The 20,325-nt window shown below is 34.2% G+C and overlaps 1 protein-coding gene and 1 pseudogene across 3 annotated transcripts in view; one reads left to right on the top strand and one right to left on the bottom strand.

Moving 5' to 3' along the window:
* The window catches only part of SREK1 (splicing regulatory glutamic acid and lysine rich protein 1), a 39,467-nt gene extending 20,219 nt beyond the window's left edge, over positions 1–19,248 (bottom strand). Inside the window, exons 1-6 of one of the 3 annotated variants that reach the window (XM_036226217.1) lie at positions 18,938–19,241; positions 11,134–11,267; positions 5,832–5,955; positions 5,434–5,549; positions 954–1,118; positions 676–854 (exon numbers count right to left, since the gene is read on the bottom strand). In XM_036226217.1, coding sequence (XP_036082110.1) covers positions 676–854; positions 954–1,118; positions 5,434–5,496 — 407 coding nt within the window. In that variant the 5' untranslated portion in view covers positions 5,497–5,549; positions 5,832–5,955; positions 11,134–11,267; positions 18,938–19,241. Of the gene's footprint in view, positions 1–675; positions 855–953; positions 1,119–5,433; positions 5,550–5,831; positions 5,956–11,133; positions 11,268–18,937 lie in introns of all 3 variants that reach the window. The other 2 variants (XM_036226216.1, XM_016158143.2) reach the window with 2 other exon arrangements.
* LOC118607543 lies at positions 3,678–3,800 on the top strand (annotated as a pseudogene).
* Positions 19,249–20,325: the final 1,077 nt, after the last annotated feature.

Consider the following 20,325-nt stretch of genomic DNA (forward strand, 5'->3'; position numbering starts at 1 on the left):
CAGTGTCTCGCTTTACTCCTTCCGCACAAAGAAGACAAACATTCACCAAGAACAGTTATTTATCCTTTAACAGAAGAATCCTGATTAAAGTGTATAACTAAGGCAATTATCTATAAAATTCATATAAAACTGTTACCTCAATAAACTGCATGAAATAGAATTTCTGGTCTTGAGTATCTGACAGGCTACATGAATTTTCCATTTTGCGAACAAGGATGTGAGCAAACCTTGAACTCGAAATGTATAATTTAAAACATTTCTAGATACTTAATATTATTTTCTTCCTAGGATTTTGGATTTACCAAAATTCTTATGAACTGTATTTGTGTATTACTGAAGTTCAACCCATATGTTAAAGTGTTAATCTAGTCACAATGCAAAACCAACCTAACTTGTTAAAGTTTATGCGAAAAGACCTATAACCATTGTGCAGGGAATATAATTGATGTCAACATTAAATTAAACCGTATAGAACAGAAAATAAGATGTCTTCAAATACAACCTTAAAGGCTAAAATGATAAGTATCTCAGGTATTCATTTATACTTAACACAAAGTCTTCCTTTCCACAAATTGCCAATTACTATTAAAAAGAAAAAAAGAAGCCTTAATTACATCAAAAATACTTTAAAGTTTTTCAAAATCATTAAAAATTTCTTTGTTTAGGGTTTCTTACTTCAGTGGCCTGTCTCCAAACATAACTCCATTAAAAGCAAGGGCCCTTGGTACAGAATTTTGGTCTGCAAATTCCACAAAAGCAAACCGAGTTGGCTGAGTCTCATCACCTGCCATCCGCACAAACTTCACTTCTCCAACTTGTTTAAAAAATTCAAGTAGTTGATCAGCTGTCGTTGTCTGAAAAAACAAAGTAAATATTCCATTATCAATATGATTTTTAAGAAGGGGAAAAGTGTAAGAGGTCCCACCAATCAAGTTTCTTCTTAAATTAGTTACCTGGGAATTCAAATTGCCAACATAGACTGTTCTCCTAATTTCATCAATTTTGGAAGGATCCACATTTCCCATAAGTGGTGGCTGTGGTATCTCTCCAAGGGTTGCAATGTTGGGGTCTAGTGCTGCTGCTGGTATAGCTCCCAAACTGCTAAGGGAAACACCCAACTGTAAAATAAAAAAGTATATATTTTCTGTTAGTATCAACATTACCATTCTCTAATCTTGAAAAGAACTGATCAACTCAACATGAATGGGAAGAAACCTGGAACTCTTAACCTTAAGCCAGGTTTTTGTCTGAATTAAGATTGAGGTCATAGTAGTTTTGAATGTAATTAGAAATACAACGTATTTCTTAGCTACCTGAATATTTTAACTGCTTTTAAACTTAATACTAAAAACAGAGTTAATTCTCATTACTTGCCGTACTTATGCACTACAAAATTACCACAAACACTGAATTATTGAATACTAAATCACTGCTTCTAGGAAAAATACAGGGCCAGGTTCCTACAAGTCTCTAGTCACAATATCTTCATCAGCTAATAAAAACATAACCTTGTTTTAATGTTTCTATTTACAGTCACCTTATTTAATATGTATTGTTGATTCATCAACATGAACTCACAGTCAGAAGCACTATCAACTCATTCCTGAATGAATCCTATCTCACACACATAATTCCTCTACGAGGCAAATCACAGCCTTTCAGTCCTTAGAAAGACTAGGCAGCACTTTAGCACTGAATTTAAGGGCTAATTTAAATAGTGAAATCACTAACAAAAAGTACAAATATGTGAAAAACATGGCATTAAACCACCCACGAAAAGGACATATATTTACCACCATGCCCCAGAGATATTATGGGTTCAGTTCCAGAACACCACAATAAAGCAAGCTGTAATCTTTTTGCTGGTGGAGGGTCTTATCTTCAAATTGTAAAAAAACAAACAAACAAACACAAAAAACCCCACATCTGTGAAGCATAATAAAGCAAAGCGCTATAAAATGAGATATGCCTGTACAGCGTTACAGCTGAAACAAGAAGACAGTGTTGCTCTATTTGACTTATCTGGGAATGTACATACTGAACTATTTAAATTTTTCATCATTCTGTGTGTGTCAATGAACAACTACAAAAGTGCCACAAATGTTGATTTTGAAGTTTCAAATAAATTTTAGCTAGTGGGTGAATTCACAAATAATGAGAACCAACTATACTTTGGGCATTCAACAACACTGTGTAACAGAGCTCTTAATGAACAATAATCACAGAATCTAATGTTTGCTGAGTTATTAATCATCTCAATCTTAAGAAGTAAGTGTTATTATTATGCCAATTTCATTAAGAAACAGAAAAATTAATTTTCCCAAAGTTCCTCAGCTACCAAGTGGTCAAAGCAGGGTACCATGATGCACAGACTGAAATTAAAACATGGGCAAAGTTTACCTAACAACGACAACAAAAAACCTAAAATATTAAAACCTTACTTATACTATTATAGGAAAAAAACGAGACCTTTTGAATGATCTACCACAGCATTACTAAATTCAGTTTTTAGTTTAATGTGAATTTAAACTAGCAAAAATCTCAAAATATGAAAATGGTAAGTTATACAGAATTAATGAAAAGACCTCTCAAACTACGACTTTCATTTCCATTTAACGCAATTTAAGAAAATTTTGAATGTTGTTATATTGTTGCAAAACTACTAAGATTTAACAACTGTGAATAACACTTCCTACAGGTGAAAATACAAGTTTATAAAACAGGTATTACTTATGCAATTTTTAAAAACATGTCAAATCATGTTTTACCCCTGCCTAAAACTCATCAATGGCTTCTAGTTATCTTTAGAATAAAATTCAGACTCCACGACCTAACAAGCCCTACTTGACCAGTGCTCTATCTATCCCTCTAATTTCTAACCACATACTACCCCCTCTCCCCACTCACTATTCAACCACACTGACTATCATTCTGTACTTTGAACACACAAATTTTTCCCACCTTAGGGCTTTTCACTTGATGTTCCTTCTGTCTAGAAAGCTCTTCTCCCTGCTTCTGCCAGCTGAATCCTTCAAACATCAGATCAATCATCCTCTAAAAGAGGTTTTCCCTGACCTTATAGGAAGTCTCATTTACACTCTTACTACTAACAGATCTTAGATTTGTTGCTCACTATCACCATTTCAAGTTATCTTAAAGTTGTAGTAAGTATCCTGATATAGATCAAAACTGGTAGGTGATCTCTGAGTCAAGGCTATCACCCTCTGAGCCCGGCCTCTCTCCATGTGTCGTTTCTATAATTACGCTCCTTTTCCCATCTTGTCTTCTATGGGCACAGATAATTGAGTCATATCTTAATTTATTTTACTATGCAAAAGAATTACAGTTAAACTAAATCACAAATATAAGTCTTATTATTAGTTTTACATGGATTTAAAGCATTAAATAGGCCTTTCCAGGCATTCTCAACTGTCAGTCCTTTTGACCATCAAATTTCTCCATTGGCACATATTACACATCTGGAATGAACTTTTTCAAATCATCTATCTAATCCAACCCACTTGTTTTTCAAATTTATGGATTATTCAGTTCTTTTTTAGAAACTTGCCTGTCTTTCTTTTCATTATACTGTTCTTCTAAATTATTGTTTTAAACCTGTGCTATATGGTAGTCACTAATCACACATGGTTATTTGAATTTTAATTAATTAAAATTCAATGTACGGCCATGACACCCTGAACGAGCCTGATCCCATCTGATCTCAGAAGCTAAGCAGGGTTGGGCCTGGTTAGTACTTGGATGGGAGACCACCCAGGAATACCAACCAGGTGTGGTAGGCGTTAAAAAAAAAAAAAAAAAAATTTGGTGCCTTGGTCACAGGAACCAGATTTCAAGTGCTCAATAGCTCAACTGCTGGTGGCTACCATACTCAATAGTACAGACACAGACATTTCCATCATAGCAGAAAGTTCTATTGGATGTGGCTGTTCTGTAATACAACTGCCCTCCTTTAGATTAATCTACTTTCTAGCCCCGCTGTAAGCAATTCGTGTATTTAGTTGCCCTTTCAGTCTTTGATAGATTAAAGATGATCTGGACTCCAGATGTAACACTTGCCTTCCGACAAAGAAACTTTGGCCCCCCTCAAGCTGTAACTTTTAAATAGAAACCTAATGAACAGTTTTACTCTTATTTATAAGAGTTTAAAAGTGAACCTTTTTAATGTCTGGAAAATAAAGTTGTAAGCATAAGATGAATAAGTACAAAAGCCCTAAGGAAGAAATATGTTTGGCATGTCCAAGAATCGACAAAGCCAACATAATGTGGCTGAAGTAAGAGTGAGCCAGGAAAACAGGTAGAAAGAAAGGTCGGAGAGTAAGCCAGAAGCCAAAACACAGTGGTCCGCTTTTCCTCCATTTTCTAACTAAATGATTCCTCATAAATTAGACATCTACAGCTGAACTAACAGGAAACAATTTCCCCTCAAGGCAACAAATTAAATAGTAAAAACTTTATATTGTTGTTAAATAAGCCCTAAAAATTTTGAAGACAGCAAGAAAATATTTTGGGGGAAGGAGATGGTGATCTAGGAATTAACATACTAAAATATACAATATACCCAAAATAAAACTTCTCGAAAGTTCAAGTCAAATGATCAAATGTTCAATTAAGAAGCATTTTTCCCTATGGATCACAGAGCAGGTCTCCAACAGAACATCATGAAAAAGTTAAAACATCTAAAATTTCACACTTCAAAGTTTCAGAAACCATTCTTTTGAGTTGGGTAAATTAACTATAATCCTAAAGCTCATTAGTTCACTCCCTGATAAACTAGCACCACAAAGCTAGATAAAGTTTTCGATGAAGGTGAGTTTTTTGTCTTGGGTTTATTTTTAAAGAAAAATGATCCTTCTTTTAAAAAAATATGACTAGAATCCTTTATATAAAAACCAAGAGTTAGATAAAGGCAAAATCTTTTTTTAATGCCACTCGGAAATCTAAAGGAGGCATTAAATTACTATTTAATTCGAGGTGATGAAAAAATATTTTCCCATGTTTTTACATTGTTACATTTTCTCAATTAGACAAATGCTTCCATGAGATATTTTTTCCCCGCTAGCAAGGTTGTGGATCACTTCATATTTTTAAAATAAATTTAGTTCTCATGAACAAGGAAATATAGTTAGCTGGATTCTCCTATTCACTGTTATCTAAAAATGCTAAAATTTCAAGAACTGATTGTCTAGTGAATAATCAATTTTACTTCTCAAATTTAAATGAATCTCCAATTACTTCGGAATTCCAAAAGGTAGTTTAAGTTAGTGACGATGTGAGGGGGAAAAATTAAGTACACATTCAGAATCCTCTCCATTTAAAAAAAATAATTCAAAATAAAAAATTTCTAATCTATTTACTCAATTAATTACACAGCTGAACATTCACCCCTTTTAGAAGAGAGTGGAGAGTACTTACTGTAGTCAAAGGATTTGGGGTCGGTATAGGAAGCAAGCCTGCACCAGGCATCAGACTTGTCATGGTTGGAGCAGGAGCCAATAAAGAGAGGGCTTTGGATTCCTCTGGGATTTTACCTGCAGAAGCAAGATCCAAACATTACACAAAGCAGAAACACCACACGAACTTTACACTATGATTTTACAATTACCCTTGCTCTTAAAAAATAATAATAATAAATGAATCTATCAGATCCGTATAAAGAAATAAATTAGAACTTAAGTCTTTCCTTTTATCCTGCTCTACTAGGAAAAATAAAAGTGAGCAAAACTTCAAAGACTAACAATCTCATTAATGGAATATTATTTTAAAAATTGAATAATGTAGACAATTATTTAACACTTTGAGCTATGGGTCACCTGTACTGGAAACTTAATGTTCATGAACCAAACGATATCAAGCATGGACGCTTTCCCAGGACGGTGTTTTCGCGGTGATCGAAAGTTGTGTTACACATGACAACCGTTCGTGTTGGCTGCATCACTAATAGCACACAGAACATCAGATACAGAAAAGAAGAACATTTTTTAAAGTTTAATCCCCAGAAATGGCAAATAACCAAATTAGTCAAAAAAAAAAAAAAAGAAAAAACAAATATGTGCGAATTGAAATTTGTTCCTTACTGAGTGACCTTATCCTGTTATTGAAACTACCTCCTTGTGATGCAAACAATTTTGATAACTCTTCCAATAAATTCCATTTAATTTCAAGCAGACAGGAAAAAAACAAACACCTACTGTATGTAATCAACTTGAATTTAAAAGGAAGCCTACACCCATTCAGTTAATAAGGCACCTTACCAACAATGTTAGAGATGCCCAAAAGAATCCAGTTCCAAAGAATATGCCTTAGAAAACTGCTAAAATTTTTTAGAACATAAAAAGTTCCCTAGTCTCAGGAAACTTCTTAAACCATTGACTTTTAGAACCAATTTATGCATACTTATCTGAAGAGGGGTTAATGTGTAAATGACTTGCTTATAAACATCATAATTGACTAATAATGACAATAACACTATAATAATCTTAGACACTAAGAAAAAAAATCCCTACGACTAAAAACTGAAAAACTTACTCTGAAATAAATACATCAATTTGTCATATTACTAAATTTTAATCAAGTAATTCTGATAAGGACTGAAATTTTCATAGATTTTTCTTGGTCTTCTCTCTCACCCGCCCCGCCAAAAAAAATTTTCTAAAAAAGTTATCTACATATAGCTAATTTAGAAGAACTATTTATTTATAATTATGTAGTAGCTGACTATGTGTTTTCATTATGCAGTCTTCAAAAGTAATTCAAACAGTGTACAAAGTCACACTAAATTGAAAATAGCATATGGAGTAAATTTTCAAAAGCACCATGCTGGGTTTTAGGGGTAAAAACTCTAACACAACCAGATGTGCAAAGAAAAAAACCTCTAAATTACATTATCTGACTACATCTCTAAACATGAATGGAATTCAAGATGGATTTTAAAACTTGCTTTAAATAATGGTTACCTTATTTATAGGAACAGAAAAATTACATTTTATTAGCGTTAGCAAATTTCTACTTTTTTCCTAACTTTTGCAACATCTAAATCTGTATTATTAATTTCAAGAACAAAGTCATTTTATTATTTCAGTGTAAATTCTGTGTAAGCACAGATTTTTTTTAACATGCAGTTAAATAAAAGGTAGGTAGGCCTTATTGAAAACATCAAATAACAATATATTTCTCAGTTACTAATATTAAGACATCTGTATATCCACATATATACTATACTCTTTATACTGCTATAAGACCTGTTTTGTTATAAATAGGCATTATTTTTTAAATGTTTATAAAAACTGAACAGACCCTGATAAATTAATTGTGATCCTAAGGTGCAAACCCTGTGCTTTGCTACCCTAATATATGTACCGAAAATACAAATTAAGGGCTCTAATCTAATAATGTCCTAACTTAATATTACTTATCAGTTAAATAAGCAAAACTATCCATACAAGACAGTCTAAAAAGACTACACACAAAAAAATGTTATTTAACACAGGTCAAAAGGTGACCACTTAGTATTATAAAGCCTTTCACTTCTGGCTTAAAAAAAAAATACCAGTAAGTTATCTGACTCTCACTGCCCCTCACAGTATTAAAAAAAAAAAAACAACTATTACAAATATTAAGTCTAACTCTAAGTACAGTTTTTTTCTTATTCCAGTTACTATTAAAGATACTTAAAAAAGCTCCAGTGCTTAGTTTCCAAGACAGAATTCTATCAAATTTACCCTCTAAATACTATCAATATGTAAAAGTATAAAATGAATAAGCATTTAACATTTTTCACACACTATACTCAACAACTGAGGAAACAATGTCTCTCATGGTATTAAAAGTACTAGTCCTAATCTCAGAATTCATTTAGAAGCTAGTAGCCTGAGTGTTTTTCAACAAAAGTTCAACAAACACATAAGTATTCAACAGTTTCTCAAATATTCATTTCCCACACAGGCAACTAAGTCTGTAAAATTTAAGGATATAAGTTATTTTCAATAATGAATAACTATCATAAAAGTGAAAATCTTTTTTGGTCCTCTACCCCCAGATTGTTACAAAATATTTACTTATTTTCCTTGATGATTCTGTATGCCTAAAATTGTAGGGAGAAGGATGCTAAGGGTTGGCTTTTATGAGATGTAGACCTGAGAGAAAAACTGCAAAAATGTTGCACTGAGATCAGAAAGTGTACCTAAAAATCTCATCAGTGTTTTAGTGTTTCAAGAACAAAATGCACCTAATCAACCTATAAACACCAATTAAGATTCACACTGAGCCTCACAACACTGTATCCTAATTTACTGTGAAAATTTATTTTATCTTAAGCTTGAGCTCTGCTGATCGTCTCCCAATATAACTTGCAATGCAATGTTATGAACCCTTAATGGAATACCATTTACAAAGAACTGGAAAACCAGCTCACAAGTTAAAGTGAAAGAGATTTAACAAAACAAAAACAAAAACAAAAACAAAAAAAAAGGGACAAAATAAAGAAAAAAAAATGAAATTAAAGTAAAACAATAAAAAACAGAGACAGGGCGTCCATCTTCTGCGGTTCAGACTCCGATCTCATTTCCCCAATGAAGGTTTCACTTGACGGCAGGTTTAGTGGCATGGCAAACAATGCCTAACTCAGGCAAGTGTAACAGGTCTGCCTTGGCCAGTCTAGTCATCTAATAATGCACAAATATCACATAGAGAAAACATACAAAACCAAATTAATAGTCAAAATCCATCTACCAGAAAATGTGGACATAAAGTTATGACTGATGATTAGGCTGACACCTTTGTTGTTTGATCTTATCTTTTTCTAAGTGTTAAAACATTTATATAACTAAATCTGAGATGCACGTAACAACAAAAAGGTCATATTTGGACAAGTATAATGAAAGTATAGTTTATTTTGAAATGGTCTGTTCCACTGACAATATCTAATGCTTAATATACATGAAATTACTATACATCAGATATTACTTATACAGCTTAGGATCTTCTCACAAAACTGCCTGCATTAGGAAAAAACAGCAATTGAAAGAAAAAGAAAAAACTTTTCTTAAAATTTTTTCTATGATTTTCTCACTCCTTTCATAATGCTGTTTGAATAACACCAGGAAAAGAATGCAATCAGTGAAGTAAATAGAAGACTGCTTACAGCACCACAGTACATCTCTCTTATAAAACGTACTCCACTGTAACTCCTTCCTTTGGTTTATTTCAAACTCACTTTGCTATCTTTTTTGGTACAATATATAATACATTATCACTTTGCTTGCAGTGCATAATTAGATCTTTTAACAACTGTGACATTCTTTTGGTTGTATTTGGTTAAACTAATGAAACATGTATCTGAATGTTTTCCTAATACCAATTATTTCATAAATATTCTAAAACTACTTAGAACCTGTGATAAAAATATGCTTAAGTTGGTAAGTTGGGAAAACAGTAAACTTTGTCTCAAAATGTTAATATTAAATATATTCAAAATTTACTATATGTGTATTTATTCATCTCCATCAAGTTAAACAAACGAATAAAGGAACCTCTACATGCCCTCTACCATGAACATTTACGACAAATCACAGTCAGGGCTCCTCAAATACTATATAGAAAATTCTATGGGAATAAAGTAAGGCTCCAATAAAGTAACAATGATAAAATTCTTGCTTCCAATTCAGTAATATGCTAACATAATACAAGATCCTGTGCTGCTGATGGCATAGTATTCCCGTTTAATTAACCTGTGATCTGATTTCTTTTTTCCCGTGCATTTTACTTAGTGTGGAATTGGTATGACCTTGATTTGCAGAACTAAACCATTAGCTCTTGTCTCACCTTGCTCTCCAATTGCAGGTTCACTGTCCCCTTACAGATGAATAGGTAAGAATAGATTTAGCAGGTAATTAACTTTAATCCATTTTCATTCTCCCTACCCCACTCTAAATTAACCCCTAGGCATGGAAATAAAACTTTCAAATTTATCTGAAAAAATATAGAATGTCCTATTCTGGGACTTTAAAAATAACAGAATGATACTCACTGTATCTGATTGTAATATTTTTGACATCCCAGAATAGGCATTCTGAAATAAGCATAAAACCTTGAAAAGGGCAGCACACTGTTTATTATACACTAAGTTATTTCAATGTTAGCCTGGTTTCTAAAAGAGATTTTAAAACATTACATATGAAAGCACATTAAATTGTTTCAGGTAATTTTTTATGCTGTAAACAGTTACCATCATCCACCAGGAAAATATATTTTAAAGACATTTAAATTATAATAACCCAATTCTAAAATCCATGTACACATGCCACACTCAGTGTTCTAAATAAAAGTTAATTATATACCAGAACTGTCAAATTTGGCAGACCCTTATGAGTGGCTCTGTAAACAGAAGTTACTGAAAAATAAATATCAGTAATAATTAGCTCTTAGAGCAAGTTGTCATAAAATGTAACAAATAACTATAAGGTTTTGGCCGTGTTTACATCAACTATTTCCTGATCGAGGAAATTTGTTTTTCATGATTTTTCTTCAAGTACACCCGCCCTCTCAAAAAAGGACAGTAAAAGACAAAGGTAAATTCCAGCTACATAGCAAAAATATACACTGAATATGAAATAATGGTCTCAATAACAAGGTAAATTATCTTAAGAGGATACTTTAAAGCTTAAATTATGAATATTTTCTTATGAACATAAATATCAAACCAAATTTGGCAAAATGTGTACCTTTTATTTACATAATATCATTAATATTGTATAGACAAAGGCAAATGCTTACTCATTCACACATTTAAAATAATCTTCCCTACCAACCTAATTTTTTAATTTCAGAAAGCTTTCTTTACAACTTGCAAATTCACTAGAGAAAGCCGAAGCAAACCAGAAGTCAATTTACAAATTTTTAAATGTTTAGCTATTTCTCAAACTTAAATAATAAAGAGCCATTTTAATATATTTTATTAAAAATTCTTCCTTCTCCAGATTTCAGATACACACACATACACACACACACACACACACACACACAATACTAGTTACTTGCCAATTTCTAGTAACATCAAAGGCAGTAACAGACAGGGCAGAAATTAAAATAATAGAAAAAAACATGTGAGATACCAACCTTCTGCACAAGGGACAACTATCAGAGCTCTGTCAATAAAAACCGTGTTAGTTAGATGCTGGGCCACGCCAACACTTGATGGGTCACGAAACTTAACATAACATACTTTGGAAGAAAAAGCAAGAGGTGCGTTGCTGTAAGATAAAAAAAATCATAATCAGACTAATAAACATTTGGTTGGTTTTGTCATTTTCATTAATTTTGCTTAGTTCTCCCCATAATCTTACATAATCAAGACTTAAGAATTTTTGTTGCTAGGATATTAAGACACGAGATGGCAAAACTTAACTCTTTTAATGGTTAATCTGTCTGCAAGGCAAATCTAGGCAGGCTTATAACCTTATTTGTAAAAATTTGAAACTTAGTCAAATCTTAATCTGAGCAAAACGTGAAAACAGTTGATTTAACCCAAAGATGTTCAACCAGTGTATCGTCATGAATAGGCAAAAGCTTCAATCCTCAAGACTTCAGATTTTGTGACCACTTCCAACCCTTCCTTGTGTGATTTCTCCAGCACATTTAAATCCCTAAAAACTTCCTAACTGTATAAGAAACAATGAAAAAACATGAAATCAAAATTAAGGCCTTTTGCATATATTAGACTACTTCAAGCTACTTCAATACTTTGTGGTTTTCCAAACAAAAGATTTCACAAACAAAATTGTACAGATTTGATATGCAAAAGAGGAAAACTCTAAGTCCTATAACCCTTATATCTAGATTCAGTTCACTCAAAGGCAAGCCTATAGCAAAAAAGCGAGACACAGTACAGATTAAAGCAATTTTCCATAATATGAATCCATCTCATTAGATTCCAAAATATACTATCTTCATGGATGATTTTGTCAAACTACCCATAATCATTTTCAATTGAAATTTTTAACTGCCTTTAGCTAGAAAAAAAGACCCAAACTAGACATACACCTAATATGTAACATAAATATACGATACTCTAAAACATTAAGATTTTTCATACTAAAAGATTATTTTAAAAACATCACATATGCCTAGTGCAATAAAAATAATTTAGTTTACAAAACAGATCAAAGAATAAAATAATACCAAGTGTCAAACTCTAGTTGAAAAATAAAGATTTACAAAAATAAATAAATAACTGGTCAAGAAAGTTGACCATTGTCCTAGATCTAGTAAATGGCAAAATAAGACTTAAAGTCTAATAATCTAATTCCAAATCTCATGGAAACTTTATCATTCAACTAATGAAGAATTTTAAAACAATTTTAATGTACTATTTAATTACTAATCCATAAATATCATTTCTAAGATAAAAAATCTTTCACCTATAAATCCACCTTGATAACAATTAAATATACATATTATGCTATTAATCAAACTGTGATAATGTTTTTACATTTAGAACTTGAAACTATTTATATATTAATTAGTCAGGCTAATTAAAAGTTGCAAAAATAAAAATAAAACTCTACCCTTTCTCATCCAAAGCAACTCAACTCAATTCACTCTTGCCTAAGGCCATCAATTCAGGGTTCAGGCCAGCCCACTCGAACAATCCCCCTAACTCAACATCTACCCCCTACTCAACATCTAAGTCAACCACTACCTGTATTTGTTATTGAGGTAAACACATTTCACATCTAGACTTAACTCACCTTTACATTACCAAGTCTCCAATTTAGGCCTCTCCTGAGCTCTATCTAGAGTTTGAGATTCAAGTGCCTGCTGGAATATTATACACCTTGATACTCACAGGACCCACGTTTAACTTTTCAGTCTTAAAATTCATCATTCTCCTTCCTCACCGGTCCTGCCCACTGTTCTATACTTCATATCTCAGTTAAAGGACAAACACCACACTACCAGTTTTCTGACTGGTAGTGTGGTGTTTGTCCTTTAACTGAGATATGAAGTATAGAACAGTGGGCAGGACAAACACCACACTACCAGTCAGAAAACTGGTAGTCACTAAATGTGACCACCATCAGTACTGTTTACCAAATATTTCCAAATCTTCTGGTTACATGGTAATATTCCATTTCTTTGTTCCCTAAAGTGTAGCCATGCCACTTGCTCTGGCCAATTAAATATTAGAACTGATGAGTCATTATTTAGTAGCTTTTAAGGACCATTGTTTAGTTCTTTGCCTCTGCCAACAGGGAACAGCAACGTTCGAGAGATGGATGGTTGATACATTAGCTTCAATGCAGAGTGAGTAACCGCAATGAGTAGTTTCCTCCCTACCAGTTTAGTATAAGAAATAATGTTTTTATCAGACTTCTGAGTTTTGAGGGTTGTTTTCATTTCTGACCCTTCCCTCTTCTTCATCCAATTATTCATTAAAACCTGTGAAGGCTGTCCCCCAAATATTTGTCACATTAATTCTTTCATCATTCTCATTATTAATACCTTAATTCAGGCCATCACTTCTCATCTGTATTACTAAAATGACTCCTAAAACACTACCTCCAATCTCAACTCCATTATTAATGGTCTTCCACGAAAGTTGCCAGAGTGATCTTTCTAAACCCTAAATTTCATCATGTCATTCCACTGCTTAAATTTCCTCAAAGACACCCCTCTGTTGTTACTTTTTCATCTAAATGTACCCCAAAATCCAGGCATAAAAATACCTGGAGCTCCCAGAACATCTGGGCCATCTTTGTAATGTTATTCCATTTTTCGATTATGTTCTCTCTAACTCCTTTGAATAGTAATTCCCCTTTTCTTCAGGGATCAAGTTTCCAGTCTTCTGGAAAGCCATTTTAAGGTATCTAAATGATTAGGTACCCCTCCTATATGTGCTACCAAGACATTCGTATAGTTTCAGCACAGGCCTTAACAGCTTTCTTATGTGAAACCCTCAACAGATCTTGGGAGCTTCTAGCCACAATTGATTAGCCACAACACTAGAGTCCATTTCACTGGCTAACCAGCAACATATAATTTGCTTGGCTTGACCAAATTAACTGGAAACAATCAGATTCTCTCTCTTGGGCTGGAAAGTCACTTAAGAGTCAGGGCTTGGGCCAGATGCCAGATGAGCAAGTACAGAAAATAGATGTGTAACAACATTGAGCAAATACACAGAAACATAGCTGACAAAACCTCCAAGAAGGGGCTTTATAGCTTGGACGCTGATATCTTTCTGGTTCCCAGTCCCAGGTTCCATGAAGCCTGGCTATGCTAGCCTTTGTTCTTCAATTTAAGGAAAACTCCATCTTTTCAATAACGTCTTTTCTTGAGTACTGTTTCTGTCTTTTGCAACCAAAAATATCTATGATTACAATGAACTACTGAAGCCCTAGCAATTGCAACAAGTATACTCCCTAAGCACTGAAATGTTCCAGAATTTGACAAGCCACCCACTGTAACTACATTTCCTAAACTGACAGATCCTTTTGTGAAATAATGAAAACCTAAATAATCACTGTTAAAAACTAAAACACATTTCCAATAGCCCTACTTGAAACCTCTATCTTTTCAAATTTAAAACAAGTATGGGAAATGTGAGCCTGGTTAGTAAAGCAACTACATGTTAAGACATGTCACCAAGATTTGAGAAGCCCAGGAACCAATTAAAAAATTCTGGTCTGTTTTGAGCAGCATCATCACAGGAGTGTGGATACTAGAAGACATGGCACCACCACTGTTTTAGCAATTTTCTTCACCTTTATCTCCAATTACCTTCCTTAAAATACAGAGTAAAGATCAACTTATATTTTTATATTTACTTTATGCAAATGTAAACATTAGTGTTTTTCAGGAAAGGTAGTAACACTTTTTTAACATTATAGGATAAAATAGGATACAGTGGTAAATCTAAATACTTATGATAAATGTCTCAGTAAACATGTATCAGTAAAAATGTCTCAGTATGTATTTTATCTATTAATCAGTATGTTTCCAAATCTTATAGTTTTCTCTTTAGTATAGCCAAGCTATTCGATTTGTTTTTTTAACTAAATAAGATTATAACTTTAAAATGTAATTTTGAACTACAGTTTAATTTTTAAAAGGGGGTTACTTATTTCATTTGTCTAAATGTATGCCTCTAAAGGAAGCAGATTTTACTTTGACTTCATTTGTTGAACCAAGTTTTGTTTTTTTAAATATAAAACTTTCTACAATAGTTTCTCAAAAAAAAAAAAAAATCAGTTATGTCTTACAGAGAGTTTCATGCAGAAATCAGAAAACTAACTTTTTGAGCAACATACTTTCCTGGGCCCTAACTGATTGTTTTTCATTAAACATGGTGATGATGCTGTATAATTTTTTAAGAAGTCAATGTGTCCAATATTTTATTATATTAATATATACTTTGAGGATCCATCAAAAAGAATATAATTCAAAACATGGACAAAGTACATAGTTTTATATACTTTTTATGTAGTTACATAGTTTAGTATATTTATGAAAATACTAACACATTTTAACAAGGTTTCTTGGTAGGGCTCTGGTGGTACTCTGGATGGCACAATTTTTCCTTGTATAAGGCTTTCTTATGATGCCAGAAAACCCTCCAATCACGGGTGACAATCAAAAGTATGCATTTTCAAATTCTTTTAGCTAAAATTCATTGACATGACACACCAAAAAAAAAAAAAAAAAAGGCAACCAATATAATCTCCAATAAGAGTATTTCAAAAATACATAATCACTTAGGAAAGATGTTTTTAAATACTACTATAAATAAAACAGCAATATGAAAACTGCTTATTACACAGTGTATAAATCCTTTGATTAAACCATATTAAAAAAAAATATTTCAAAAGGACTAGAGGAAACATATGGAAATGGTGAGAGGTTTTGAGAAGGTGATAGGATCACAGGTGGTGTTTCTCTATTTCTCATAAAGTGACTACTTTGGTTATATTAATTTTTTTAACTAAATGAACTTCAAAAAGTAGTTGACAGATTATATCTTTCTTATTAGTACTTCTGAAGTGAAGAAAACCACCAAGCAAAATAAAAAATCAACACAGGTGGCATTGTTAGAAATGGTGGTAGAAATCAAAATAGGATTACCCTTTGAAAGGAGGCACAGGGGAACTTCTAGGGTGTAGATAATCCTGATCCAAGTGTTGGCTGCACAGGTACCTCTACTCTGAAAATTCATAAGCTGTACACTTATGCAGGCATTTTTCTGTATGCATGTTTTACCTTGATAAAAAGCTTAATAAAAAACTACAAATATTTCCTACTGCTGTAAAAATGTTTTGAATACATGAGATTCATTTATTATACAAAAAGTTGAGAGAAATTCCAGATACATTATCTGGCAGTACAAAAAAAAAAAAAGACAATTAAGAATTTTTATTGTTTACAATGAATGTTTACACTAGTTCTTAGTGTTTAAAAACTTAATCACTGCCTCATGCCGAAAAAATTTTAAATCCGAATTTTCATACTAAATTCTTAAAATGTTAATAAGAAACTATTTTCACATTCTACTATTCCAAATTTAAAACAAATTTCTCCCCAACTTCCAAAGATTAATCATAAAAACTGTTTCTGTGACACACAATACGATATCTGTCTTCAACTCGACTATTGCACTTTTACTCATTTCAGCCCAAATTTTCAAACACATCTTTAATATTTGGACTGTGTTAAAACTTCATTACAGAACAAAAAACATTCGTTAGTAAAACATGCCAATATTTTTGAAAAACAGGAATAAGGGATTACACTTAAGGTAAGAAAAACTGGTTGAAGATTTTTGCCTGGACAACGTTAATGTTATACTTTTGCAAAATATATTAGTTTGTGACACACGCACTCCATATTAATGCACCATATTTAAGAACTTTTTATTTTCTTTGACTTTTAAATTGTAAGTAATTAAAACCTGATTTCAAAAAACAGTCCCTTAAGTGTTAGATAATAACTAGCAGCAAGCATATTGCCACCTAAGGCCAGGTTTCAACTACGTAAGTGGTATTATGGTGGCAAAGAAGAATATTCTACGATATACTTCTTCTACCTGTAAGACACCTTATTACCACAACCAAGGTTAGTTTACTAAGGTTTATATACAAAATATTTTACTGTTTGATTCTAATTCTTGCGGGATATAGCACTCCTCTAAGCATTTCTCAATTATTGAGAAATGTTCTGAGTGTTTAAATGAAAAAAGATAGCTGAAAGCATTTTCAGAAGTTAAATAAGATAGTCAAAGCTTATATGCCACAGCGAGTCAACAATGTGTGGGCATACACTTACAAAGTACTCTTGACAAAAATATATTACCTGAATCTAATCATGTAGGAACAATCCATATAAACCCATATTGAGTCATTCTACAAAACAAACTACAAGACAAAAAATATCGTCATGAAAGACTTTCAAAGGTGACAGGGGTCTGTTCTAGTCTAATGGAGATAACTAAATGCAATGAGTAGTCAGTCTCTGATTACATTCTAGATCAAGAAAAGAAAAAAATCATTATAATGTTCGACAAATTTAAAAATAAACTGTTATGTATTATTTTATCAAAGTTAAATTTCTAGGACATGTTAATAGTATGGTGGTACTGTAGAAGGATGTACTTGTTCTTAAGTGATAGATACTCAAGTGTTGAATAGTTGAATTTAGAACATAGTCTTGATGTCTGCAACTACATACTTTCAAAAGGAAAGGAAGGAGGGAGGGAAGGAGTGTGAATGTGCTCAGAGGCGGAGACGGGGGAGCAGAAACAGGGAAAGAAAAATCAACGGTGGCAAAAGATGAACGCAGGTGAAGGGAACATGAGCGTTCTTTCAACGTTGCTGTATGCATGAATTACTTCAGGGCAAAAACTAAAGGGGGGAAAAAAACCTTAAAAAGTAAATATTTAAAATCCAAATACCAACTTTTGTCAATATCTACGCAGTAGCAATGAGATGTACTCAGAAAACTAAAAATAGATTACATGCATCACTATGAAATAAAACAAAACAGTCAAATACAAATTTTTTTTAAAAAAATCATGGACAATTACTCTCCCTTCTTTCAAAGCATTTTGACGCGATAAACAAAATACTGAGGATTTTAAGATTCTAAGCTCTACCTTTAAAAAGTTAATGCGTGTAAGAATTTGAACGACCCACAAATCCCTTACAAATTTTGTGGGTCAATAGTACTGCACAACGGAACTCAAAATACACTACTTGGAAAGTGTCCACGACCTAAGAATGCCAGTCAAAATCTGTACTTTTTAAAGAGTACACAGCAGAGATAATCCTGCACTGACCAACACTTTTGTCTGGAAGGTTTAGGACAGTGTGACCTTCCAGGACAAATTTTAATCTGCTGCCAAAAGGGAGAATCGATATGATCTTGTTAAAATAACCGAGATGATGCTAAATTTGTGACCACCGCCCTGGGAACAAATACAGCCCTAATTGTCCGCAGCAATAACGGCCTGACACGAGGCTCTTAGAACTGGACAGTTTCTCAGGCGGTCTCTGCGAATTTCACATTGCAGAGCAGGCGTTTGCCGGGAGGACTATTCGGGGCCCACCTGCGGCCATCTTAAGTTCGGGGTAAAAAAAAGAGGAGGGGGAGGCACCAAACTGGTGGACTCGGCAGCGACCACAAGGTCGGGGAGGCACGAAAAAGGCAACCTTTGCAAGGATCGGTGCAGAGGCATAACCCCTAATGTCTCACTAACAAGGAGAGCGGGACCGAGGGGCGCCGGGCCCGTAATCAAACGTGGGCACCAAGGTAAGCCCGGGCGGTCACGTGGCGGACACTGCGCGCCCCTTTCCACCCTCTGCCCCGCGCCTCGGTTCCCCAGGTCTCTATGGCGCCCTCGCCCCTCCCCCAGCCGAGCTCGAGCACTTACTCCGGGGGGTAGAGCCGCAGCTCCTCGATTTCTCCTAGGAAGGAAAAAAGAGTCCGCATTTGCTCACTGGTCACCGCCGACGACAGATTCGTCACCTGAATCACCGCCGTAGGGGTGAGGCCGAAGCCTAAACCCAAACCGAAGCCGCCGCCGCTGTTCATCCCGCTCCGGCTGCCGCTCCCTCCCACTTCCCAACGTCTACGACGCGTCAGCGACGGAGCCGGGAAAGCGGAGAGCGCGCGGCCGTGAGCGCGCTCCCGCTGGCGAATTCAAGGCGGCGGGCAGGGCTAGTCTAGCCGCCCATTTCCCAACTCTCCTGCTCCCAGGGCTGCGCGCGCCGGCCGGAAGCGTCGCTCCGGCAACCCTGCTGCTCTCGCGAGGCTGCGGCCTGGGGTTCCGCGTCGGCGGGACTGTTGCTCTTTTTCCTTCCTAAGGACTTTAGGGATTATTTTTTAGCCCGGCTACCACTGGATCGAATTCTTGTGTTCCTATAAACGTGGAAGACCCACCTCTTTCCCGTCTCTGGGTAGGACTGGAGAACTACAAGGCCTGGTCTGCTTGTCCGGGACTGCGAAGGAGGAATAACTAAGTCATCATATAGTCGATCAAACTATAACGCGTCGTTATTGTATAGGGGCAGCTCCCCCGCCCCAACTATTGTAAAAATTGGCCGGCGTCATAATTGTGAAAAGACGTGGGAAATTTTACAAAACATTATTAAGGATAGAGGCAATAAGGTGAGGGTTATGTGGTCGTTGTTTATAACGTCATTTATTCGCTCATTGCGCAGGTATTAATAATCATTGAGTGTTTTATACACCAGACATTGTTAGACAAGAGCAAATAAAAGACAATTATAGACAATACACATAGGACTTGTAACCTAATAAGAGAAGTAACAGTAGTATGTGAAACGGGTAGCTGTTCCCAAAATGCCATCTGCAGAAGCTTAATGGGTTAAAGGCAACTATGGGTGCACAAGGTTAATTTTTATAATGCTACTAAGACTTGGTTTACTTTTTTAGTTTTGTTAACAGTATAAAAGCAATAGTAGCTTCAACTGATGGCATCCTAGCAGGAATCAAGGCAATGGCGCCAAAAATGCACTCACTAATAGTAAGATTTTGCATTCTTCACTTCCTTGCACTCATAGCATAAAATATCGTAAGATTTTTAAAATATTGTTTAATAAGAATGACTTGACAAAGGAGTAAAAATTAATTGTATTAAATCTTATCCTAGCATAAACATTTCATATATGTAAAGGCATGGTAAGTACTTCTGCTGCATGCTGAAGTAAGATGGTAGTCTCCAGAAAAAGCATTTATATAATTTGAGTTTTCACACAAAAATCCAAATTTTGTAAAACTTATATCCATCACAAGCTT

This window comes from Rousettus aegyptiacus, unplaced genomic scaffold (genome assembly GCF_014176215.1).
Source record: "Rousettus aegyptiacus isolate mRouAeg1 unplaced genomic scaffold, mRouAeg1.p scaffold_m13_p_8, whole genome shotgun sequence".
In the NCBI taxonomy this organism is placed as follows: Eukaryota; Metazoa; Chordata; class Mammalia; order Chiroptera; family Pteropodidae; genus Rousettus; species Rousettus aegyptiacus.